The sequence below is a fragment of the Echiichthys vipera genome, assembly GCF_963691815.1.
Source record: "Echiichthys vipera genome assembly, chromosome: 2".
Lineage (NCBI taxonomy): Eukaryota > Metazoa > Chordata > Actinopteri > Perciformes > Trachinidae > Echiichthys > Echiichthys vipera.
This window is the reverse complement of record NC_139827.1, coordinates 11,041,428-11,067,220: the sequence shown is the minus strand read 5'-3', so window position 1 is coordinate 11,067,220 and position 25,793 is coordinate 11,041,428. Positions and strand designations below refer to the sequence as shown.

General features: G+C 41.1%; 1 protein-coding gene across 1 annotated transcript in view; it reads right to left on the bottom strand.

The window, feature by feature from the left end:
- Positions 1–2,549: 2,549 nt before the first annotated feature.
- znf827 (zinc finger protein 827) overlaps positions 2,550–25,793 on the bottom strand; it is a 70,833-nt gene continuing 47,589 nt past the window's right edge. The window contains 9 exon segments of the mRNA XM_083926203.1: positions 2,550–6,659; positions 9,248–9,425; positions 10,357–10,566; positions 14,556–14,563; positions 14,565–14,684; positions 15,828–15,999; positions 17,222–17,359; positions 23,196–23,296; positions 23,421–23,475. Coding sequence (XP_083782329.1) covers positions 5,639–6,659; positions 9,248–9,425; positions 10,357–10,566; positions 14,556–14,563; positions 14,565–14,684; positions 15,828–15,999; positions 17,222–17,359; positions 23,196–23,296; positions 23,421–23,475 — 2,003 coding nt within the window. The 3' untranslated portion in view covers positions 2,550–5,638.

The window sequence follows — 25,793 nt, the reverse complement described above, 5'->3', positions numbered from 1 at the left end:
AAGAGAGGTAAAGATGGAGGTCTTCATCTGTCTGGAACGCTGCAGCATGCCACCAGGGTGCTGTGAGGCAGGGCCTGCTAAAGGAGAGCTCCAGACCAAGGTGTTCTATAGCTCGGGGGCTAACGGTGATAAATGAGTCCCTTAATGTCGGCAAACACTTTATCTCTGCTTCATCTGTTTTCATTAGGCAGGGCCAACCTTTGGCTGGGCGAGAACGTGCTGTAACTTTCATTACTACAACACAGAAAGGAGAGGGAGAGAGACCTCCCATCGGTCTAATAAAAACACCAGCTAGACACCATGACAGATCCTTTTGCTTATTATTATGATGGCACACCACCGCTATAAATTAGAGAATGCTATGTCCCTCAAAGCTGATCAGTGCTTCTCTTTAACTCATGTCCCTGTCTCCTCACTGAGTGATATCTGCTCTTTTCTGCTGCCCTTATTGCTCTGAAACATGCGTTTGATCTCTTCGCAGCCTTTATTTTTATGTCTTGTCTTGTTATTCTCTCTGAGAGGGATACTGAATGGCCACCAGGGCTTTTGGATAACTAAGTACTGGGATTGCAGAGTTGAGTTTAAGAGTGCAAGTTGATCTGAAAGGCAGTTAAATGGCAATTGTAAATATGAGGATCCTTGTTTGGGCTGGGAAATATTGCATATTATTGTTAATTGACTTTCAGTGGAATCAGGTTTTGATGTAATTTTTTTGTAATCTTCTTACACTGTCATCTGTATTAAATATGAACAGAAAGAACAGTTTACTGGAATGAACATACATTTTTTTTTTTTACTAATGTGCTATAAAGTGTAAGATAGTCAATTTAAATCAATTAATGTCAGCCATATTTAAGGTTTGGATTGAGTAAGCGTAATGTCAGAAATATGCAACAAAATGCAATGAAACATCGTTTATGTTTTGAAAAAAGAAGAGAGTTCAGGACATTTTCTAAAATTAGGTCCAGACTTAAAATAATGTTTTTAGTTTAATTTAAAAAAATATATATATATTTTTCCTTGTATGGACTGTGTTATGTTTATTGGGCTTAAACAATGCGTTTCGAATATCAGTTGAAAAATAACTGTAGACACTAAAGGGATATTTAAGAGTTTTTGAAGTGGGGTTGTATGCGGTGCTAGTCAGTGTAGATGGCAGTCGACACGCCCAGTTTGGAGAAGCAGGCAGAAGAACTAAGCAATGTACTGCTGTGGACGGGGGCTGCAGCTAAACATATTTTAACCACCTAAAAAAGCCTTTGTGTTATTGTGTGACTCTGAAAGGGTTAGGAACAAACAAAACAAATTAACCCATTAACTAATTGTTACATTAAGGCAGCAGTAGACCAGCAACTGCCCTGTCCAGCGAGGTGAAATACCTGTTTTTGTCAATGGAGTCTGGTGGATTTGGCGAGAGCATAGATAACGGCTGCAGTTCCCTGTCAGGGTAACTATTATCAACTGTTATTATCAGTTATTTCATAAAAATAAAGTTTTAAAAAAACATATACCGAGCTGTCTTATGGCAAGGTTAATCGGTGGAAATATTTCCTATACCCTAAAACATAGACAAGTGGCTAAAATACGTTTTACAGCTGCCACTGATCACCGCAGAACATTTCTTAGTGTCTATATTTGTACTCCTGCCTGTTTCTCCAAACTAGGGGCGCACCGACCGCCATCTACTGTAGTTAATACACTGACTTTGGATAGTCAAGTCAGACTTTGGGTCACTGGTTTGAATCCCTGTGCAGACCATGAGTGGAGCGGGGACTGGTGGCTGGAGAGGTGCCAGTTCATCTCCTGGGCACTGCCAAGGTGCTGTTGAGCAAGGCACTGAAAGCCCAACTGCTCGGGGTGCCGGTCACTGGCAGCCCCCTTGCTCTAACATCTCTCCATTAGTTGCATGTATATTGTGTGTGTGTGTGTGTGTAAAATGAAAAAAATAGAGTGAAAATTGAATTTCCCCATTGCGGGACGATTAAAGGAATTCTTCTTCATACACCACTTCAAAATATCCGAACTGTCCCTTTAAATGTATTAATAAGCCTACAGTGTATTTTTAGTCAGAGTGTAACCAGTGGCACCGGTATTATCCATACTAGAGGATATAGCTACCTACTCACCTCTCCTGTGTAGATCACCTTTCAACATGCAAATCTACTTTATAGTATAGCTAAATAGAAATCTGCCTAATTTTTTAGATCCTTAAAATGTGATTTTGGGGTTCTGTGTGTTGACTAAGGGCTCTGTTATATGAAGCACAAATGCTAGCAACTATGGTACAGTTGCTCTGTGTTTATGCACAAATGTCAGTGAGCGTTCTGGTATTCTCATTGAAGAAACATGCAGCTAAGACGACGATGAAAACAGTTTTGTTGTGTGTTTAGTAAATTGCAAGACACCAGATACCACCCCCCCCCCCCAAAAAAAAAGCAACAATGAGCAGAGACAAGACAAACAACTGATGTAATATTTGATGTAAGCTTTACTTTCAAATCCTGTTACATTTAGACCTGGCAAGTTGAACATAAAATAATGCCAAACAAAGAAAACAAATACAAATCCAAAAAAGTACAAATGATCTATTTACCAGTTATCGTCACAACCCTGTACAGCCTTAACAATGGAGTAATAAAAAAAAGCTTTGTACAGCACATACCAATCTTTACCGAGTGCCAAAAGATAAGATAGCTGAGCCTTTTCTAATCATAACATACAGCCAAACTTAAAGCTAACTGATTGTAGACAGTGCAGTGTGATGTTACCTAAATGCAACAAAGGGAGTTAGTTTTAAAAACAATTAAGGACTAAAGAACGAGAGGGGGCAATGTCATGCATACTCTGAAGTGCTGAAAAGGTAGTCAAGCTTTTAAAAAAGAAAAAGGTCACTGTGCTGCTTATAGTTGGGCAAAAATAAACGGAGTAAGTGCTTAAGAATATTGGTTTTCAAAAGGATAGAGCTGCTATTTCGACAGCATACTCAAACTGGGTGGGGGGGATAAAGAAGTGCAGCCATTCATGATTACGCTGTAATAAAAGGCAGACATTTTAAAAAGGTGTCAAGAGTGGACACATTCTTTTTATCTTCTTTTTTTTTTGGACCCTGACGATTAGTTTGACTCGTTCCCAGAAGTCTCAGGTGGTTTCCTTCCACCAAGTGGCACTAGAGTATAAAAGATAACGTAGATAGTACAAAGAGAGAGAGAGAGAGAGTGTGTGTGTGTGTGTGTGTGTGTGTGTGTGTGTGTGTGTGTGTGTGTGTGTGTGTTTTGGAGGGATGCTCCTTTCACTCCAGAGACAGCATGCCAGACATTGATAGAGCAGAAAGGAACAAACAAACAGCAGTGTAAAAGGGGACAATCGAGGCTCAAGAGCAGGACGTGACGGATTTAATCCTAACATCACATCCTGCAGCGAGTTACATTTTGGTCTCGACGATTCATGTTCTCTGTCCAATCAACATTTTTTTCTTTCATGATTTAAGTAGAAAAATGAAAAAAAAAGCAACAATGATTATTCGGAAAAATGCATGAGTAAAACAGACAAAAGGAGAACATAAGGAAAATAATAAACAATCCCTTTACAATAAGGGATTTTGGCTTGAAGACCACTTACAAAAACAAGCACTATTAATAATGGGTAAAGCTTTTTTTTTTCTTCAAAATAAAATGCTTGTACTATGCTGCCCTTTCTCGCAAACATACTTCCTTACTTTTGAGCATATTACGGATAAATACATATTCTCTTAATCAAAAAAGTGCAGCATTGTGCAAAACTATCACAATTTAGCCTGGGACCTTTAGTTCCCAGGGAGAGCTTGACCTCTACTCTTTAATTCATGCAATTTGTATTTTATTTACGTTCTCTGATTTCACAGAGGCAGAACCCTTTTGCACTGCTAGATAAGCCTACATGTGAAACTAGGGGGTGTTGATTGAGTCATTCACAGCGACTAACAGTCCACTTAACATTATAACTTGGTGGATCTATGTTTGCACTTAAAAAAAAAAGGAAAAATAAAAGGTTTAAGTGCTTTTGGCTTTAAGTGTAACTACATTAAGTGCAATTAAAACTCAAAAGGTTGATGTGGGGGGATGGGGGGCAAAAAGCAGTACCATGTCTGCCGGTCTAACAGAAGCCAGTGCCATTGAACACAATGCTGTACAAGTGAATGGCTTTGCTTCATCATTGCACCTACAGGAGCTTTTTTTTTTTTTCTCATGATGGGTTCTCTATGAAGTTTAGTAGAAAATGTTTTATTATGACGTAAAAGGCTCAGTAAAAAAAAATGAAAGACAAAAAAAAAAAAACGAAAGAAAAAGACGCAGAAGGCCACCAAACACACCGACTTTCCCATCTTTTCCAGCACAGAAGACGTCCCTGTTCACACTTCTGTATCACTTCTTTTTCATGTACATAAACAAAAATACATTCATTCAAGTCAATTTTTTTTTGTACACAAAAATTACAAAAAGCTCCAAAAAGCACCATGGAATCGGCCTGTGGTGACCCTGGCTGTGGGTAGCTCGCTAACCCAGAGCTGGTCACCTCAACAAAACAGTTATCTCATATATCTCTTCTAAGTATAGGTGCGTGATACATAATTCTGCATGTGAAGCTGCGCTGATATCCACCTGGTCTCAGAAATAACGGATGAATGTTTCCACTTTGTCGTGAGTCATTATTTCACTGCTTATTCACCTGCGAGTGCAAAGTCATTGTCAACAATTTACATCAAATCAAAGAAATGAGTTAGAAATGTACGGTATATCTCTTGTCATGATAGGTCAGATTTTCCTTATTTACATTATCACAGCTTATCTTCTGTTTTGTGAGCTTACAAAAAAATAATATTAGCTAGTAACCCATTTAAATTATATATATATTCTGAGACAGAGCTGATATCAGGCAGCAGCTATGCATAATATTGGTTCACCATTATACAAAAAAAACAACAGAAATCAAAAAGATGGGAAGGGGAAAGGCTACAAAACTATGTACAAGACTGATAAATAAGTAAGTGCGTGGTTTGAGGCGTTGCTTTGGAAACGTGCCTTTTACAATGAAAAGCATTCCGTTTCATTGGTTCTGTCCACGTTGCACCGCTAACACTTCAGGATATCTCGAATTTAGCTTCTAATGACGTCAAAGCTAGTTGAAACACAGGCATGCTATTTCGATGCATAATAGCAATAGACAAAAATGCACTAAAATATAGCACTTGCAAGTTTTGTTTCATCTTTTTATCTCGTCAAACAACTAAAGAAAAATATCTATAAAACTGAGATACGTTAGTTTCCTCAGATAATGCAACTGGGTCCAAGTCATTCAGACATTTAAAAACAGAAAAAAAGGTAATAGAGAGTAGTAGTTGAAGTAGTAATAATTCAATTGATAGAACTGATAAGAAAAGCAGCTTTTTGATATAAATGCATTTTTAGCATGTACAGCCTTTTTCTCTTATAAATGTTTTTTTTTTTTTTTTTTTGTCTTTTCTTCAATACGTTTGTCTGGTCCAGCTTATTCTGCTGGTCTGATTGGAAAAGACTTTGCTCCCGCTGCGGTGGTCAAGTGTCATTCACACCACCGTCCGAGGAGTGAGGGAAAGAGCGAGGAGAGGAGGAGGTGGGCGAGGTCAAACAGTCTTAGCCCTCTCCATCAGTCCCAGGTAGGCCAGGAAGGAGTGTTTGTGGGAGGAGGGTGAGGGGGGAGAGCGGGAGGGGGATGCCGAGTTGGAGGAGAAGAGGAGAGGAGATGTGGCGGGCCGCCATTTGGAGTGGAGGTGCGAGTGGAATGTGAAGCGGCTGTTGTGGGTGAACAAGGTGGTGAGGGGGATTAGGTGCGCCCGGTCGCAGTTCCTGTACTGCTCGAACACGTGGCGGGAGGAGGGGAGGAAGAGGGAGGGGCTGCCGCTGCTCGAGCTGACGGGGTTTTTGGTGGTGTTGCCGCCGTTAGTGCTGACCAAGCAGTGCAAAGGACCGTTGGCGTCCAGCTGGTGGGACTTGCCCAGTGTGAGAGACAGGGCAACAGACTGGAGCGCCTGGGACGCTGTTAGACTCATGAGAGGACTGTTGCTCCCACTCCCTCCACTGCTCCCTCCTCCTCTGCTAAACAGGAACTTCTCCTGGCTCTTCCGCAATGAAGAGCCCCCTGGTGATGTTCCCTGGAGTGGCAGTTCCTCCTCTCCTGCCTCCTCATCTTCCTCCACTTCTTCTCCTCCTAAGCCTCCGTCCAGTCCCCCCGCTCCTCCGCTCTGGTGTTTCTTGAGGTGACGGCTGAAGACAAAGGGGTGTGTGGTGGTGAAAGGGCACTCTTGGCAGCCGAATGTCTGGCGCGGCGCGTGCTTCAGCTTCTTGTGCAGGTTGAGGTTGTCCTTGCGTTTGCAGCTATAAGAGCAGCGGTCGCAGTGGAAGGGCCGCTCGCCTGTGTGCACACGCACATGCTCGATCAGCTTATTTGCCGTCTTGGACAAGTAGCCACACTGCTCACACTTGTAGTGGTTGCCCAGGCGGTGTCCGCGCATGTGGGCCTCCAATGAGGCCTGGTCGGGCCACAGTCCCTGGCAGATGCGACAGCGGTACTCCATCTTACAGTGCGTCTTAAGGTGGCACTCCATGGCCGCTGGACGATTGGTGGAGTAGATGCAGAAAGGGCACCTGGATAATGCAACAAAAGGGATGTAGGGAGGGAGGACACAACACACAAAAGCAAAGGACAGTTGAAGGAGAAGTCTACACATTCAAATCCACATAACACACCTTGAAATTTAATAACATAAAATGATGAAGAGGAAAGGACAGTAAAGCAAAAGTGTCTGTCATGTAGAGTTGTGTGTGCTCATGGTGGTATGTGTGGCATTTTAATGGTAGGAGAATTGAGGTGATCAGGTATATGTGTGTGGAGGAGGAGGGGGAGGTGACAGGCTGGAGAAAAGATTGGAGCAGTAGGACATGAAGGGAAATGAAGGAATGGAGTGGCACTTACATTTAAATAGCACCTTTCATCTGCTCTGGGCCCCAAAGCGCTTCACAAACCCTGCAGAACAGAATCACCTCAGAAAAACCTCGAAATGGTCAAGGCCCTCTCTCCCTCTCTCCCTGTCTACACACTCCTACATATATAGAAACACTTCACATTGTTCAGGTGTGCACATATGTACACACTAATCTAGCAAAACAAATGTTTAACTGTTTTTTTGGATGTCAGAAAATAAAAGCAATAGGAGTTTATCTAAAGCCCATAAGGTCAATTAACTCATTCTACACCTGTTTGGCTAAATCCCTCTTGCTTTTGAAAGCCAATATAAATGTGGTTTACATAAATTAAGAGACTGTGTAAACCTCAGTGGGCTGAAAATATAACCCACATGTGCACATACAAACAGTACAGCAAAGAAGTTGAGTAAAAGTGGATTTTCTGATGAATTTAAATAAAAAAAACAAATGAGCTCAGTTCTTCAAACTCTTTTTTCTCTCCCTTAAATAATAAAGAATCTAAAGTAACCACAACCTGCTTCTTTCAATGATAGCTTGAAGAAATCAATCTGGCTTCAAAAACATTAACACCAGACAGAAGAAACATTTAAAACTCCTTTACATGTATTCACTCACACACTACAGCTAGCAGCAAATCCGCAGCGTTCCGAACTAAAGTTGCTGCGTGAAGATATTTGAGCTCTGAAGGGGCTTCTTGTGTGTTTGTGTTCTGTTAGCCACAGTATAAAATAAAAGTCAATGTAACTGTGTTGGCAGCTTCCTGGTTTACATTTAATGCTACCATATCCAGACATTTCGCAATTTTTAGAACATCCTAACTCCACTGATGGCTGCACAGAAAAAAAGATATCGAACACAGATCTTTGTTTATGACCAGATGAGGCGATAATCATAATGATACTCAATGATTCTGCACATGCACAGACTGGAGTTATGAGAACAACTCAAACCAAAAAAAAAAATGGCTTCTGTTTCTTAACACAAATCTATGCAAAATGTTTGATTTACTAATTTTTTCCTTTATATTATGGCAAATATTGTCATGTGTTGAAGCTCATAATTATGACTGGCCTTAACTCAAACACTAACATCATCAGTGTATAGTGTGGATGTTCAGATCAACAGATGGGCTTTATGTTAGCTTGACAGGCCTGAAATGGGACATAAACGTGTCACAGTACAACAAAGGCTCCTGTGGGACTGGAGGATGGAGATGGTGAAGCATGTGAGGAGACGAGAGCTACATACATAAACAGGCAATATTATAAAAAACAAAGCTGCCTTGTGTTAAAATTAGACATCAGATATGTATGCGCATGAGTATGTGTTCATGTATTTGTATATGTAGGGGGTTGGGATGTTTTAAATGGACATTGTATCTTATTTATTAGTGTCATTATTTCCACAAAATGTATGCTTTGTATCAGAAGGCATGCATTCCTTTTGGTACCGTCACCGTTTAGCCAACGATGTTACAGATGTAAGTGATCTGATATTTGTGCAGCTTCTTCTAAATGATGATTTTTGACAGCTGTGCCAACAGATTTTATACAAGTGTCTGTATTGATTGCGGGGGGAGTAGCTTTTTTGGAATGCAGGTTTCATCAGATATTTTTCTTTGGCATGGCTGTTAGCTGTGGGCAGTGGAACAACAGACCCTGAGGGGTCCATTTCCTTTCCACTCTCCCTTCTGTTCATAGCAGTCGCTGCAAACCCCACTGTCCACTGTCTAATAAGTTATACTTGCCAAACGAGGCTGTCGAGATACAGCTTGTATCATTTAATTTTCTGGCTGCAGATAATGAGCATTTAAGTGAGGTTAACTGGTTAAGGACACATGGCTAGAATAATCTTCAAATTAGATAACAAATCTGTGTTTCTGTCTTCAGCTGTACAGTATGGATGTTACTATCAGCTCTTATGTAAATTAACCAAGACATTGTCAGCTAGCTTTAAGTATGTGACATTAGGTATCTCTTTGTATGTTTTATTGTAGATTCATAATTTTATGTATGTTGGATCAGTTAAATGGTGCATATAAAGTAACTGAAACCATTGTGAAATGCCTGAGTTTTTGCTTTTAACAAAGTGATAAGAACTTTAAGTATGCTGTAACTTGCACACCCCTATCATTGGTCAATGACAGTGTATATACTGTATGTGTGTTTCTGTGTATAGTGAATTGACAGGGTGAGGGAGGGGAAGGACGGGCGGAGTTAGGAACCTCTGTCTGTACTTGCTTTCCTTACTTGAGCCCTCCGGAGGGGACGGTGTGGCACTTCTTGTGCTCCAGCAGCTGCTCGGGTGTCTTGAGGAACTTGTGGCAGACATCGCACTCAAACATTCGCGTGATGAGGTGGATCTGGAGGTGCCGTTCATACATGCTACGCGTCTTGCACACAAAATTGCAGAAGACGCACTCAAAGCCTGTAGAGAAGGAAAGAGGAGAAGGTGAGTCAAGACTGTGTCTGTTTTAAATTTGATGGTATTGTTGCAGAGTCTGGTTGTGCTCTTCAGAATCAGCGTTACTGAAATCTCAGTGACTCTAAAAGCAGAAGCAAAGGGAGTTCAGACTCAGGTTCAACAATGCCAACTCATATAAAGAGTACAAGAGCAAAATTCCCAGCTGCAATTGCACTGCACCTCAAAAAGCTGGTGGATGTGGACATTTACCAAACTCCACACCCCAAGTTTGTAACAAAAACTTTCTGTTATAAATGTGTTTATCTAAATAAACCTGACAAGGGATGTGGCCCTACATGAACACACAATTTCCTGCTGAAGTTACAACAGTTATAGTTATTTGAGATTTTTATTTGTTTTTTTTTTTTTTTCTATGCCTCTAACTGGTTTGAGGTGGACAGGGCCAAATGATGACACATACATGTGTGCAACAATCTGGAAATTTTTCAATTTGGAATTGATGTTGGGTTGTTTAGTCATGGGCGGCACGGTGAAATGGTGGTTAGCACTTTCGTCTCAAAGCAAGGGGGTCCCTGGTTCGAATCCCAGCTGGGGCCCTTCTGTGTCAAGTTTGCATGTTCTCCCTGTGTCTTCTCCGGGTTCCTCCCACAGTCCAAAGACATGCATGTGTTAGGTTAACTGATGACTCTAAATTGCCCTTAGGTGTGTATGTGAGTGTGAATGGTTGTCTGTCTTTGGATGTCTCTATGTGCCCTGGGATAGACTGGTGTCCTGTCCAGGGTGTACCTCGACCTCGATAGGGACAAGCGGTTGAAGATGAATGGATAGTTGCTTAGTCACCCTCAATCAAACCTTATGCGTTTTTGAATGTTAAACTCATTATAGGGACACTAAAATGAATAACGTGTTTGCAATAATTCCCACAGTTCCTTACCTTTGTCAGACTTGTCCTCAGTTCCTGATCCCGAGTGGCTTCCAGAGCTGGACTGGCTGCCAGCGGAGGAGGGTGGGGCGAGCAGGCCCCTGAGTTCTTCGTTACCATGGGTGAGGTCTCCACCCTCCGAGCTGTTGAGTGAGTCACTTAGGGCCGAGAGGGACGAGGAGGTGCTCTTGGTCTCGCTAAGGGGACTCCTTGAGATCAGACCTGGACACGAGGATAGATGCCAAAAATCAAGCAATTAAAAAGAAACCAAATGTGGGGAAGAATTGTACCAGCTCCCAAGTAAACCCAAAAATATTAACTGAAACCCTGGAGAAACTGTGGGGTATCCTATATGCTGAAAAATTGGTTCCATGAACCCCATCGTTATGTGCGTGCACACACACTGAAATTCACACAAACAGAGTACAAGTGGGCAGCATCGATAGCCCTGTGCTCTGACAGAGGCCCTGCTGCCAGTCAAATCAAGATGCAGTGTGCTTTTATTGATCCCCTTCTCTAAGTCTGCAATTCACTGGGAAGAGAGAGGGAATTAGAGGGGGGGTTAGGAGCACGGGTCATGGCCGAAGGAGCTAAGATGGCGGGAGCATCTCAGGGCACAGCTCAACAAAGGGCATTCACTCAGGAGGACGGAGAGAAAGGAGGGAGAAAAGGCTGCACGGATCCTGAAATGGTTGACCTATCTTTTCAATAAAGGCACACACGAGTCTAAAACATACAAGAATGTACCCATGCAGTGCACACACAAGAAATTATGCTGTAATAGAAGATGTGATTAATTGCCTTCAATCAAATTTAAAGAAATCAGGGTCATTCATAGCGCAGCCGTAGCTGCATTTTGAATACTGTATTGAGCCAGCTGGAGGGACCTTTTATCTCCTGTGCTGCAGTATTTAACATACACTTGCCTCCTTTTACATTATCCAAAAGGCTAATGCCACAGAATATAAGAAAAATGAAGAAGAAGAAGAAAGAAAGGCACTGCTCTGAGCCACTGGACCTCGACCTTGAAACACACCTCAACTGAAAAATATTTCCTACTTTACAGAATAGCTTCGCTTGAGATTGCTTGGCAACATTCATGATACAAGAACGGGAATAAGGAGGCAAAGTCTGCCTATCTGCCAATGTATCCAGGGTAGATATTAAGTAATACCGTCACATAATCCCCCTCCCCCGACAGAGGAGGGCACCCAACCAACCCTTTCCCCATGTCGAGTCTTCACAGGGGTCAGCTTGAACTATGACACCTGCTGAGCTGAGCTCAGCTATCTCCTGCCTGGGCGTGTCCACACAGTTGACCAGAAAACTAGCCTTTTACAGTGTGTCAGGACTGCTCTGTCTACCATACCCTATGAAGCACACAAACATTTACACTTTGCAGGGCAGGAGCATGACAAATTACTAAAATCTCCACATGAAGCAGGTAGAAAGTGAGAGCTGCCACTCATGTTCATTTGTGTGCATTCGGTGATGGTGTCCATCTTGTGTGAGAATGAGATAAATGCCAAGCGAGGCTGAGAGACTTAAAAGATGGCCACAGTGGCATCATAAACCCATCTCATCTCCAAAGCACCCAAGGCCTATTGATTTTTTCCCCTCAGGCACGATAAGGGCCAACCTTCTCAGATAAACAAGGCCACTGTGGCCTCTGAAAGACCCCTCAGCTGTCTAGGCCGGACAATCCCACCCACCCACACATACATACAATCAGCGCACACACACACAAACACACACACACACACATTGAGGAACAGTGGAAGAGCAAAACGTCAGCAATAAACTGGACAAAGCTGTTTTAGACAAAAACACTCATATCGACCAACAGGGGTTCACAACCGCAGCTTTAAAAACCAAAGAAGGTCGACTGGAGGAGGCTTGTCTTTCCCTGTGTCCTCTGAACTGACACATAGCTCTGTGTTTATGAAGTGTGAATTACTCCTGCATTATGATTTTTTAAAGTGGTCTTGTCCTGATTTGTTTTACTCTCATACAATAGAAAACCAGGAAGATACATTACAGTCCGTAAGTATTTAGACAGTGATGCTTGTTTGTTGTGTCGGATCTGTACTTAAACACACTGGATCTGAAAGGAAAGTAGCTGAAACCATTAGTCAGTTAGTCGATCCATTTATCTGCACAGACTTTGTTGATCAACTAACCATCAGTCATTATTTTAAGCAAAATGAAAAAAAAATGTACAGGTGTCAGCTTGTCAAATATGAGTTTTTGATGGTTTTCTTAGTCTTCTACGACAGTGAACTGAATATTCTTTGTTTACGGACTGTTGGCCAGACAAGACGAGCATGTTTCCACGTGTCAATTTGGTAATTTTTCACTGTTTTCAGGCATTTTATTGACCAAACAAATAATTGTAAAATTGGAGGGACTGGATTTTTTGAAGTGGGTTTGTACCAGGTACTTATCCATAGTCAGTGTATGACGGTCAGCACGCCCCCAGTTTGGAGAGGCAGGCAGGATTACACAGAAGCTAAGCAGTGTAATTTATGTAAGCCAAAAAAATCAACCAGTTAAAGTGCATGTCAGGCAGCTCTTTCGATGGGCACCTGAAGCAGTTATATCTACCCATGCTCTGTTCAAAGAGACTCTACCAGACTGTTACAAAAACAGTCATTTTTCCTCTCAGAACACAAGCGGTGCTGGTTTACCGCTGCCTTGCTGAATTAGTTTGTGTTACTGTATAACTTTGTGTTTGGATTCACCAACTGGTGTCCTGTGAGGTAAAACTAAGGTTTTTGTCAAAGGAGCCTAGTGGCTTTGAAGAGAGCCTATGTGGATATAACTGCTTCAGAAAGGGCTGTCTGATGGCAAGGTAAAGCACTAAACAATATTCTAGATATAGGGATATAGGCAGGAATCCATAAGTTAAATTGAAAACCTTATTAGACCTTTATTTGACACTCTTTCCATACAGTTAAAGACTTCATCCCCAATTTGATTTCTAACCGGTTATATAAGCAACCCACTTTTCAAACATTTGCTATGCATTGATTGTAACTAAACTACTCCAACTAAACAGTGTTAGTTTGAGATAACCCCTTGCACTGCTGTATCAATGCAACATAACTCAGATAGACGTCATGGCAGCAAAGTACAAGAGAATGAATTACTGACTAACCCAGTGCAAGGTTTTTTATTATCATTATCATTATTATCATTATTATTATTATTATTGTTATGACATTTATTATGGTCTAACCATTTGTCTGAAAGCTTGTATGTCCCTGTTCGCTAGGTAGTTCTTGTAACTTTATCAAGCAGCAGTCAGTGGATCAGTACGCAGCGAGTACAGTGTCGGTTTTCTTTTCAGATGACGTCAAAGCCAGCAGGATTCCGTAAATACTGAAAACAAGCTAAAAAAAAAATGGTTACCCTGGTACATTTAAAACTAATATAGATTTTTTAGGTGGCTAAAATGTGTTTTGCTGCTGCCTTTCTCCACAGCAGTACGTTGCTTAGCTTCCGCGCCTGTACTTCCGTCTGCTCCTCCAAACTGGGGGCGTGTCAACCGCCATACACTGACTACGGATAAGTACCTCATCCAACCCCACTTCTCTTTAAAGCTGAGAGTCAGCCCTTTAATGTCAGTCATTGTTTAAATTTAAAGCCTGTGTGTTGGAGTAGGGAGCCAAGACAATAGAAAATGTGTCACTGTCCAAGTACTGCACTGTATTTCTATTTTGAGCTGTGAACAAGAGCCACAATGTGTAAGCTACCACCCACTCTAACATGTGAGAGTAAATGAAAATAACTTCATAAATCATCAATAATATCTAGAGGTTTCATGCACTTTAATACTATCCAGTACATGTTTGAGAACCCAGCATGAACAGCAGCCACAAGAACAATACCCTAGAGCTGAAACGATTAGTCGATTAAATTATTAGGCAATCGAGAGACAGCAAAACTTGATTCAGTAATTATTTAAGCAAAAAAGCCACTTTTGCATCTTTTCTTTGTGTTTTGTTTTAGTAATAAATTGCATGTTTAGAGTTTTCAATGCTAGTTAGAAAAAAACGCAATGTGAAGAGGTCGCTGTGATGAACGGCTGAAAAAAAAACAATATTGTTAGTTCCAACCCTACATTATACCAGTCTATACAACAGAGACTGACTTAATTCTGTCACTCAGAACCAGTGGAACGCCATGCATCACCAGGGATTGTCGTTCACCTGCATGTCAGTACTAACGTGATGTCGTTCTCCTCATGCAGGGACATCCACTGCTCCTTGTCCACATGGAGCGACATGTGGCTGACAAACTGGGCATTCAGCTCCGTCTGGAAATCGCACACATGGCAGCTGGACAGAGAACAGAGAGGAAAGGGAAGGAAGATGGCGAGAATAACAGGAGGGGGACCGTCAGCTTTAGTGTTATATTATGTCTGCATATTTGGTAAGTGGTACAGCGTGGACACATTTCTTTTTATCTAATAGAAAAGATAAAAAGATAAAGGTAATTCAAAATAAAATATTTCTACACTAGAGACATGCTGTGGTTGAATTCCTTTCACATCATTAGCTACATAAAAGTATTAATGCAACAGTAGAGTACAATAGATATGAAGCTACAGCCAGGACTGTAAGTAGTGGGCAACAGCTAGCCTGGCTCTGTCCCAAGTTACATTCTTTATATCCCAACATACCTAAAACTCACCAAGGAGCCTTGTCGTCACAACTCCAGGAAGTCACTACACCCGAATAAGAACTACTTGAGCACATAACCCCCTGTATAACCACAAACAAACACTGCTGTACTTGAAGCATGTTAATTAGGGTGCTTTAGAGGTGCTGGTAGGTGGATTTTTATTTTCTTTGGACTACACGGCTCCTGGCTGTAGCTTCATACTGTATTTAATAAAAATAAATGAGTCTGTTTTACTCATTTAACCTTTGTTTAAAAAAAAAAAAAAAGCAAATAGGCATCATTTCCAGATAAAATACACAAAAATAGAGAAAATTGATAACTGTTTAGAGCTGCACTGATACTGATATTGGAAATGCCTCAGATACTGCGCACATTGCTGGATGGGTACGGGCGCGTCTATGCACCGATACAATACCACATAATTTAGACCAGGAAAGAATCAACTTTAAAGGGGTTTGACCTGGATAACACATCAGTTTTCCCGTAAATCAATTGTTCTTTGCCGCTCTCAAACAGCCTACACAGCAAGTTGCTACTGTTTTTAGAGCGGCAAAGAAGAATTGATTTCAAGTCTTTCCAGTCAGTTCGGTCTGCTAGTACAGTGTAACTCTTCTCTTCTTCGTAGTTCAGGTGTCAGAACCGATATGGGGAAGGGAAAAATTGTATCTGAACATCTCTAAACAGATTAACAAAATAAAGTAGTTCAGGAGAAAATAACATCAGGAAATATATCAGGATATATTTAGGCATCGATACAGATCAACCAAAAAAAGCCTTTTTTGGTCTGTTATCACTACCTGTAATAGTAGGGGCAGTTCTTGCGTTCGGCAGAGTCAGCTGTAACAGCACTGACGATCTGCTCAGTATCTGTGTTGACCAGCTTGACAGAGTGGATGGTCAGGTGCTGATTGAGGTTAGCCCTGCACTTGGCTGCATAAGGACACAGGTGACACTTGTACTTCCTCTCTTCTGCAAAAATAAACACAGACACAAGACCTCGGGTTACCGTAAACATGGCCAGATGATATTTCATTAAGTTGCGCTCAGCCTCTGAGCCTTTAAAGCAAGCTTAAACCTAATTACTTAACGCTAACCCTGCCTCACCTTCGCCTGACCCCAACTGTAACTCTGATCCTGGGAAGAGGAAGAAAAAACACCTTGTGATGTCTGACAAAATCAACTTTTCAGGGAAGCATCTGGATATTCCTGTAGATGCCACAAGACGTTGAAAATATGAGGCAAATACAGACAGTAGTTTATCTTAATTGCAAGCACTATAAAACTGAATTTAAAAAATAAAATCACAATATTTACTTTTATCCCCAAACAAATCAACAAAACAACATGTCTTCTCTCTCTAGCTCCCCCTCAAACACACACACGCACCATTTGCCCCAAGGACATGAAGCCAGGCAACCTTTATGTCGCCGGGGAAACCAAAAAGACCATCACACTGACATATGCCCCTGCTTCTGCTCTCTGTGGTGTGGCCAAGCTGTTCACAGCCAACACTCTCAGATGGCGCGCGTGTGTGTAGTGTGTGCACGCAAAATGTGAGAGCATGTCCAATTGTGTGGGGGCATTTTGTACACGAGTCTTCATTTGTGTGCCCAGTGATTTAGTCTGCAATCCCAAGTAGGTTGCACTAATTTCTAATCCAGCCATAATTTGCTCTAAATAAAACTGCATAAGCAGGATATTAATTTATTTATTTTCCTCATAAGGACAGAGAGAGGGACTGCAGAAGACAGTGATGGGATGGCATGGATCAATTGGGAGCAAAGAAGGGCCAAGTTTGAAAACACTGTGTAATCAGGACACAAGGGAATGTACAGCTTCATCCTGAGGAAGTCTCCTGTGTCTGAGTGTGCGGGAGAAAGTGAATGAGTGAACCAATCGTGACTGCATCAGAATTACTGATGTGTGTGTGTGTGTGTGTGATACTCTGCGAGGCATCCTTCTAGCTGGGTAATTAGATGGGCAGTTTTCCCAGTGAGACTAATCATGGTAGTAATCTCTTTAAAGGAAGTGTAATCTAGTCTAGTCAACCTTATTTACTTACTGTGGGAAGCTCGGACACAAGCACACATGCACAAACAAAGCATTTAACATGTATAATTTAAACATAGAGATGCAAGTGTGCAGTGGTGGTGTGTACTAACGATGTCAGTGTGTATGTGTGTTCATTCACCTGTGTGTAGAGACAGGTGTCTGGAAAGAGTCTGCTGTCTACCGAACACCTTGCCACAGACAGGACAGGGGAAGAGCTGTTCATTGAGTCTCCACTGAGCAATCCCGTTTCCTGGCTCCCCATCATCCTTTTCTGAGTCTGCAACACACAAAAATACAGAAAACCACATCATCATCAATCACTGCTGACACAATCAGTAATAAAAGCATCTGCATCCGTTAATATTTATTGATGTTGAAAAACCGTAACTACCAAACCACAAAACGCTGCTGTGTGTGTTGTGGTGTTATTGGGTAATCTTGACTGTATCCACCTTTACTACATATATTTGCTACTTTTATTCAATAAGATGGAGGGAAATTATTGCAACAAAGCTCAGAAACAAACCGGGGAAAGTTGCAATCACAGTTCAGAATATGGTATGTGTAGGACGTCCCATTGACATCCATCTTTAATGAGAATTAATACCAATAAAACAGCTGAAGAGATGCAATACAGGACATTATGTTGCTTTAGCTTCTTCATATTTTCTTAAAAGAATACTTCGAAATTCTGGGAAATATGCGCACTGGCTTTCTTACTGTAAGTTAGAAGAGTAGATTGTATTGCTGTCGTTTCTGTTCACTCAATATGAAGCTACAGTAACCTCAAAGTTAGCTTAGCAAAAAGAGCAGAAACCACACTTTGTTTTTTGTATGTGTTACTTGACAAGCTTTAAAAAGTGCATATAGGTGTTAGGGCAGGGTGAGCCAAATCTTAACTAACTATTCCTTTAAAATCTCAAATACCCACTACCTACAGCTATAATCATCTCATACAGTATAGTCTTTCTGTGAAAGTGCCCATTTGGCCTCCCACGACCTGTCAGTCCTAAGCCCTCCTGTGGAGGCTGTGTGGTTTTTCATGTCCCTGGCCTTCACCCTTAAGCACAGGCAGGGGAGGCTGCGGGGGGGACTGGCAAGGGGACAAATGACACAGACAAGAATTAAAGAGATGTCACAAAATATAGAGAGACAGAAAGACACACCCGTGTAACATTTTTTAATCTATTGTTAATGAGCGGTTCTTACTTAAAGATTCTGTTTCAGTATAACATTACATTCACTCATTTGGCTGCTTTAAAATCAAGATAAATTTGATACTCTCCAGCCCTTTTAACACATGCACTGCAAACCTGTCTCCAGCCCTTTTAACACATGCACTGCAAACCTGAAATTATCTAGACATTACCCGGCGGAGCTGTATCTGAGAACGCAAATGTTCAATTCAGTTTGACCGGACATTAAACAGGCTTTATCCTACCAGTAATGTGCGATTAAGCCCATGTGTAAATAGAGCAGGTGTGGAGAATTCACAGAGAGCGAGTGGGCGCGTTGAAGGTGTTTCTATCATGCAGCTCGCACGAAACCAGAAGAAACCAGAAGAAAATAAACCTCAGAGAGGTACAAAGAACAGGCATTTACGCAAAGACAGCAACCAAAAATGTCTAACTGGACAGACTACGAGATTTGGGCATTTCTGACGGTAAGGGCTGACACTGAAATTTTCAGACAAAGGAAAGGCAAGAGAAGCTCTTCCCAGGCACCACCACTCGCCTAAAACAGTAAGTCAGAACACATCTAGCACGAACGATATCGTGTTGTGTGCTACTTGTGTTAAAGGCCAACTTCAGACAGTGTCCGGACCTGATTCCTCAAACATTGTCCGGAGTTCATTTATGGAAATGGCTTCTGTTAAAGTACCACATAACCTATTAGGAAAAGTCTCTTTTCCTTCAGTTTCAGAACAACTGATACGATGTGGGCTAATTTGCTAACCCACAAGACTGAAACCCTACTGCTACCATTTGACAGATGCTCCTTGTCTAGCCTGCGGTTGGGATGAAGTACAAATGCATTCTTAATGTCAACAGCAAGCGCCAGTCCTTTGCTCTAAAGCCTGCAGCAAACACATATAGCTCTCTACTACTCACTATATGTCACCTTCCCTTCCACCCTGTATTCAAAGAAATAAAAAGAATGAGAGGCTACCATCAGATACTTTGATAAAATCGAAGAAAAGAAGTTTCTGCTTTGAATTAAATCTCACTGTAGGACAGAGTAATTCAGGAGGATGAAAATAGGTAGTATTATCCTCACTTTGCTATAGAACTAGTACAGGCAGGAGTTTTAATTTTGCTACACAGATTGACCTTGGCTAAAACCTTTGTATTTGCAAGGCATTAGAAAAAAGATTCCGGTTTTTCTGAGTTTTATTTTCAGTGTTCATAAAGGGTGGAAAAACTCTGCTGCTCAGTTTTCCCCTCTTACCAAAAGTTTTGATTCTTTGCAGATGGAAATCGTGCATACAAGTTCTGACTTCACAAAAGGAGGAGAAGAAAAGAAAAATCATCTTTAAGACACATAATGTACAGTTTATATTCAACAGCAAGTTGTGGTAGCTTCTTGAAGTCATATTTTACCATTTACATTTTTTCTGTTGTCTAAAAAAAAACTTTGATGTTCATGGTGGTAAATCTGCCAATATGAGGAAAAGCAAGGAATGTTTTCTGGCACTTTGGGGATAGCTTAATAAAAACAGATGCATATGCTTTGGAAGGTGGTTTGAAAGGACATTTTCATTGACTCACAAACATTTTCTTTCCCCAGACTAGAGTGGCTAGTATACTTGAGACGAATGTATACTTTGCAGTGGGCTGTTGTAGAGTTTTTTATTCTATTCTTATTTTAGTTTTAAATACCTCTTATTATTTATTTCATTTACTTTCTCTATCTGTACTTTTGCTGTCCTTGTGCTGCTACAACAACTGCTGGGAACCAAAAGAGTGTTCTATAATTAATAAAACATAATCACATTTTATCGCATTTTCCGCATTATCTCGATTTTAAAAAGAAAAAAAGCCTATATCAATTAGTTTAATTCTAAGAAATACTAAATATCTTCTGAGGGGAAGTGCATGGCTATCATAACTTGGACTACTGAAAGAATATTTTTATGAACCAACTTTGAGCAGATACATCAAGTTCAAACTGCATTTGAATTAGGTAATGATTACATATTATTTGTTCTCTCTAGGAAATGTAGTTATAAGCGATAGACCATGAGGTCTTAAATGAGCAGAGCTTCGGCGTGTAGAGCAGTTTTAACTAGAGAGGAAATCCTTGACCGAAAGTTAGTAGCTGACTATTTTGATAATCAATTAATCAGTTAACCTGCTATTTAAGCTAAAATGCCAAACACCGAATCTGCAGCCCTTCCAGTGTGAGAATGAACCGCTTCTCTCAGTTTTATGAGATTATAAACTGAATATCGTCATCTCCTTTTGACTGTTAGTCCATTAAGGTGAGGGAGGGCACATGTGTGATGGTAAATACATGGAAGTAGACCAGTCCAAAACTATGTAAATAATCAGCAAAGCGAGTGTGCACGTTTGCGGTTCCTCACAGGGTAAAGCTCACACAGGTGGCGAAGGTGTCACAGAAACTTACTCCGACCTAGACCTACATGCAGGTCATGGACTTCCTGACCTCCTGCATTAGCTGGAATCTGATGACAATCCGACTGTAATGAGCTGATCGCACTTATTTTCTTCACCCTCATCGCCTGTGTATGGCTGATTCTGAGAATCCTAGACCTTCTTTGGGGCTTGTCGCTAAAGCTTAGCACATAAAGGCATTAACTTGTCCTGACTCTCAAGTGAGAGTAGGGATCTGCCTGGTCACACAAGGTGAGGAGAAGCCGGAGGGCAAGGGCTAGAGGCCACGACCCGGAAAACACACTGGTGATGATTAACCCAGTTAGGGGGCGTGGCGTGAGCCTTCACGTGGTTAAAGGTTTAATTAGTGCTATTAGAGCTGAAGAGAGAGAGAGGGGGACACAAACAAGAAATAAGGGATTGTGCTAAACCCCAGACTGAGGGACGAAGACAGCAAACTCCTTCTCACTTATTCATTCTTGCTAAAAGGTGAGGGCCATTTTTATATCTACATAAATTACATTACAATAAGCAGTTTTCTTTGTCTCAAAAATACAGTTTTGACAATCGCCAATTATGTCGCTTGCAGAGAAATAGTGACTGTGAATATAAAAATAAAATAAAAATATGGAAATTGTCCCTCCTTTAAAATACATTATTAAAATATCTGCAGTAATGGTTTCTGCCTCTCTTTTTAAATAAAGTTTCAAGACAATCATAAGTCAGCAGCCAATTTTCACACAAATAATTTTACAACTGTAAATTGTATGTTAATACTACAATAAACTTGGCTAAACCTATGACTCTTTAATACTGGGTCCAAAAGGTGTGATTGCTTGTGTGGGAAAGGTGGTGTGGACTAGCAGCAAAGTTTTGTAAAAGGTCTGCCTTCCTACAGCTGTAACTAGAAACGCTTACCAATATTTGAAGCAGGGGATGATAAAACAGTGAGAAAAAGACCCAAGAGAAAAAGTACAGGCTTAGACACACAGACACACACGAAGGAGAGAGAAGAGTAAAACAGTAGAACAGTAAAAGAGCGAGCGGCAGAGGCTCACAAGGGAAAGGGGGAGGTGGGCAGGGCGAATTAACTTTCAGGACACTCTTGACACCCAGAAGCCAATCAGATTTTCATTAACTGGCAGAGGGACAGGCAAAGCTGGCACAAGCTAATTAACCTCTGGATCTCTCACTGCCAAAGGAACATGGAGGGAAGTTCTGGGATGCCAGGGACGAGGGGAGGAGAGGGAGACGGGGGGATGCCCCGGGCAGAGGCCTTCGGGTTGGGGAAATGTGTGAGAGTGCAGAAAGGCCGGACGGAGCTCTAAATATGAAACAGGGAGAGGATGAGATCGTGTAAAGTTGGAGGTGGTTAATTGAGATGAGTCCTTGTGGCCGTACACTCAGATTTAAAGACGTCTTCATGTGTAGTTCAGCGTTGAGTTACTTGTGGGCTACACAGCTTCTGTGTGTGTTGTGTGTGTGTGTGTGTGTAGGAGGAGGGTTTGTAAACACATGCACATGTATGTATGTTTATAATGAGCTTCTCTGCATAAACAATTATTTCTCTGAGCTCCAGTGAGAATAACTTAAAGACTTTGAAGAGACTGTACTATGAATGATGCAGCAGTGCTGACTGTTGGCAGCTCATTATTTACTCCCTTGTTTTGGCCAGCTGCATTTGTCTGTCTATTATTTTTTCGGGAGGACACTGTGGCTGCAACGAATATCGTCTTCATTGTCGCTTAATCTGCAGATTGTATTCTCAATTAATGGTTTAGTCTATCAAATGTTAAGAAGTAGTTTAACAAGAATTGTCATTCACAACCTCTTGAGAATCATGAGTGATGTCTTCAATTAGCTTGTTTTGTCTGACCAACAGTCCAAAACCAAAAGACAGCAAATTTCCGGTCATATACAGTATATTAGGATTGGGCGATTGGCTAATTACATCTTGGGTTGTTGTTGTTGTTTTTTTGTTGGTGAGTTTTTTGTGTTTTACTAAGCTAATGTTAGTTCTGGGTAAATAGAGAAACTTGAATCAAGAAGGTGTGCGGTTGTATTGTGCTGTCTTAATAAGGAAAAGAGGTATAACACCGTATAACACCGTGTTATTGCTCAACCCTTTCACATATGACAACGAAAACCAACAAATATTTAAATTCAGAGAAGATGGAAACAAAGTCTTCGGCATGTTTGCTTGAAAAATTACCAAACCGCTTAATTGGTTGTCACAATTGTTGACGACTAATTGGTTAATGGATCATCTCTGCAGCTCTACAAGACACATATGAGCAACGATAATCAAGCTACTGCCTTCAATAAACTGCTGGTGATACGTCTGTTCCTACTACTACTCTAGTTATGTTCCATTGTGTGTGTGTGTGTGTATGTGTGTGTGTGTGTGTGTGTGTGTGTGTGTGTGTGTGTGTGTGTGTGTGTGTGTGTGTGTGTGTGTGTGTGTGTGTGTGTGTGTGTGTGTGTGTGTGTGTGTCTTACCGTGGAAAAGTGCCCTGGTAGAGGAGCTGGCTTCTGCGGGGGAAGAGCTCTTGGAGCGCGAGTTAAAGGGTGATTGTCTGAAGCACTCGTCCAGGAACGGACTGAAACATGATACATAATACTAACAGTTACATAGCTGCTAAATAAAACACATATTCCAACTTTAATGTAAAATGCTGGTTAGCACCTATCATGAAGCAAATACACAGGGTATTATTGACTCACCTGTTTATTCCCACCATGTTACTGTCTTTGTGGTTGTTGGCTTTGCTGACTTTTTCTGTAAAAAAAAACAACAAAAAACAAAAACAAAAGTTAAACTTAAAAAATATTAAAAGCAGTAAGTACAATACCATCTACCAACATTTAGATTTGACCATTTACTGTATTATTTATCCAAATCTGACTCCAAAGACTATCTTTAAGCAGCCACAGTTGTTACAATCTACCTTTCATATACGACCACTTCCTATCATGTAACTGCAGTCACGCAATGACAACTGAGCCATCTCCATGGCAACTACGCAAACCAAAGAAGCACATGGTTGGTGGCTCCAAAAAAGGCTAGTAAGTAGACCTTGAGTTAAGAGTTAAGTGATTTATGTTTTCATGTTAATTCCTGATATTTCGATGCCACCATAAATTATTCTGTCTGTTATTTAACGGTTACCAAAAATGTCCCAAAGCTTCCCGGCACACCATCCATTATAGAAAAGAAACAAACACTTTATGATATGATGAAGTTTAACTTGTCTGGTAAAGCACAGGTTGGCCATGCCAGCAGGGGTGTACTGGCCATCTGGAGTAGTGGGAGTATCTCTGGAGGGCCTGTCGACCTGTGAGCCGAAAGTTAGTCCAACAAAACCAATATGAAAAGGTTTTGAATGTGCATGGATGGTCAGATTAGACAACCCAGATGGCACATGTGTGGGTTTGTGTATGGTTGCACTCTTGTATGTAAATGAGAGATAAACCCCCGATGACTATGGCCCAAGATTATAGGCTTAGAAAAGTTTATTTAATGCTTTTTTTATTTGATTGTATTACAATGATCACATCAATCTAATAGATCAGTACTTAGTGCAGTGTTTTCCAGGTTTACAGTGTTGGGGGGGTGACAATGCACAATGACAAAAAAAGGAATCATGGTTTTCATGTGTTTCCAACACACTGTAGTGGATTAACTGAATGTTCTTTTTTAGCGTGCCAGTCGGCGTTTAATCAGACAATTTAATGGTTAGGTTCCTATTGGAAGGTCAATCCCCACATGGATAAATGGATCAGTGTTAAAAGGTGTTACGAATCATCAGACAGAAGGATCACAATTATACGAGCAATAATCAGAGCCACGATGCAAACTCAGTTTAAATCAGTGTATTGCACAATGAGCTACACTCAGCATCAGAAAATGTCTTTTAAGTGTTCAAAAGGTCCAAATAATGTTCTCCAACAGAAACAGTTAGAAGTTCAATCAAAACTCACTTATTGGTTTCAAGCACAATACACAAAAAAAATAATTTGTTTGTTTAATTCTGTCTTAGTTGTTTCTAGTTCAGTTTCTTCTTCTTCTTCTAGAACATGTTTGGATGCATGTCTAATGTTCAAAAACACATTTGTTTTCTAATACTGTCTGAATAGAACTGTATTCAGCCTTTGTCTGAAATACATTTAAGCCCTCCCAAAGTCTGCTCTGATTGGTCAGTATTTCCAAACCTTCCGCAACTGCGATCTCAGAACTTGTGTCTCGGAACGGTCGTTGCAGCCCGGGAATGAACTGTAATGGGAGTATAGCGGCTTTGTTTGAACAGCAATCCTGACGGCTCTTTTAAAGATGCTGTGGATTGAGCATTTTGATACTTTCATTTTATTTAAATATTACATAGATCTGCAAAAATCTATTTTTTTTACAATATGAGGCCTTTAATGTAAAGAGTCAAAAGTGTCAGTAAAAACGTTGATGCCTCTGAGGTTCCCACAACTTCACAGCTTTGGCAGTGTTCACACCTGTTTTAAGGTCATTTCTGTTGCAGGCACCTGTAGTGTTACAAATGCAAGTAGAAACCGAAGGGGAATCCAAGTCTGTACACCAGAGATCCAAAGTGCTGTTTCAGAGTGAGCCCCTAAAGGTCCAACATGGCTGAAGCTCATGAACTGAATACTTAATAGTAGAATAGTCTAAATACAAATGGTTTTAAGTGTTAAGTCAAATGAGTATATAGTAAAAAATAGCTAATGCAACCACCAGCTGATGTGAAAACAGTATTCATCTGTAAAGAGAACCATACAAAATGCCTCAGAATGGAACGTGTGAGTTTCAAGGCGATATACTGAAGTGAATTTCTAAGCTGCAACCATCTCAGTGTTCAGAGCGACCTTGCTACTGATGTGTCTCTGAGGTCCTACTGCTCTGGGTAATTCATATTGATTGCTCATTGTGTGACAGCAGCCCACTCATTTCCAGTCCCCCTCACTTTTAACCCACTTCTAAAGGGGGCGGTTGTTGCTGTTGCCAGGCTAGCGATGCCCTGGCCTCCCTGGGTGGGCATACTATGTACCCTGCTGCCCTCTCTACCCTCCTTATCCTCTGCCCCCCGCTAC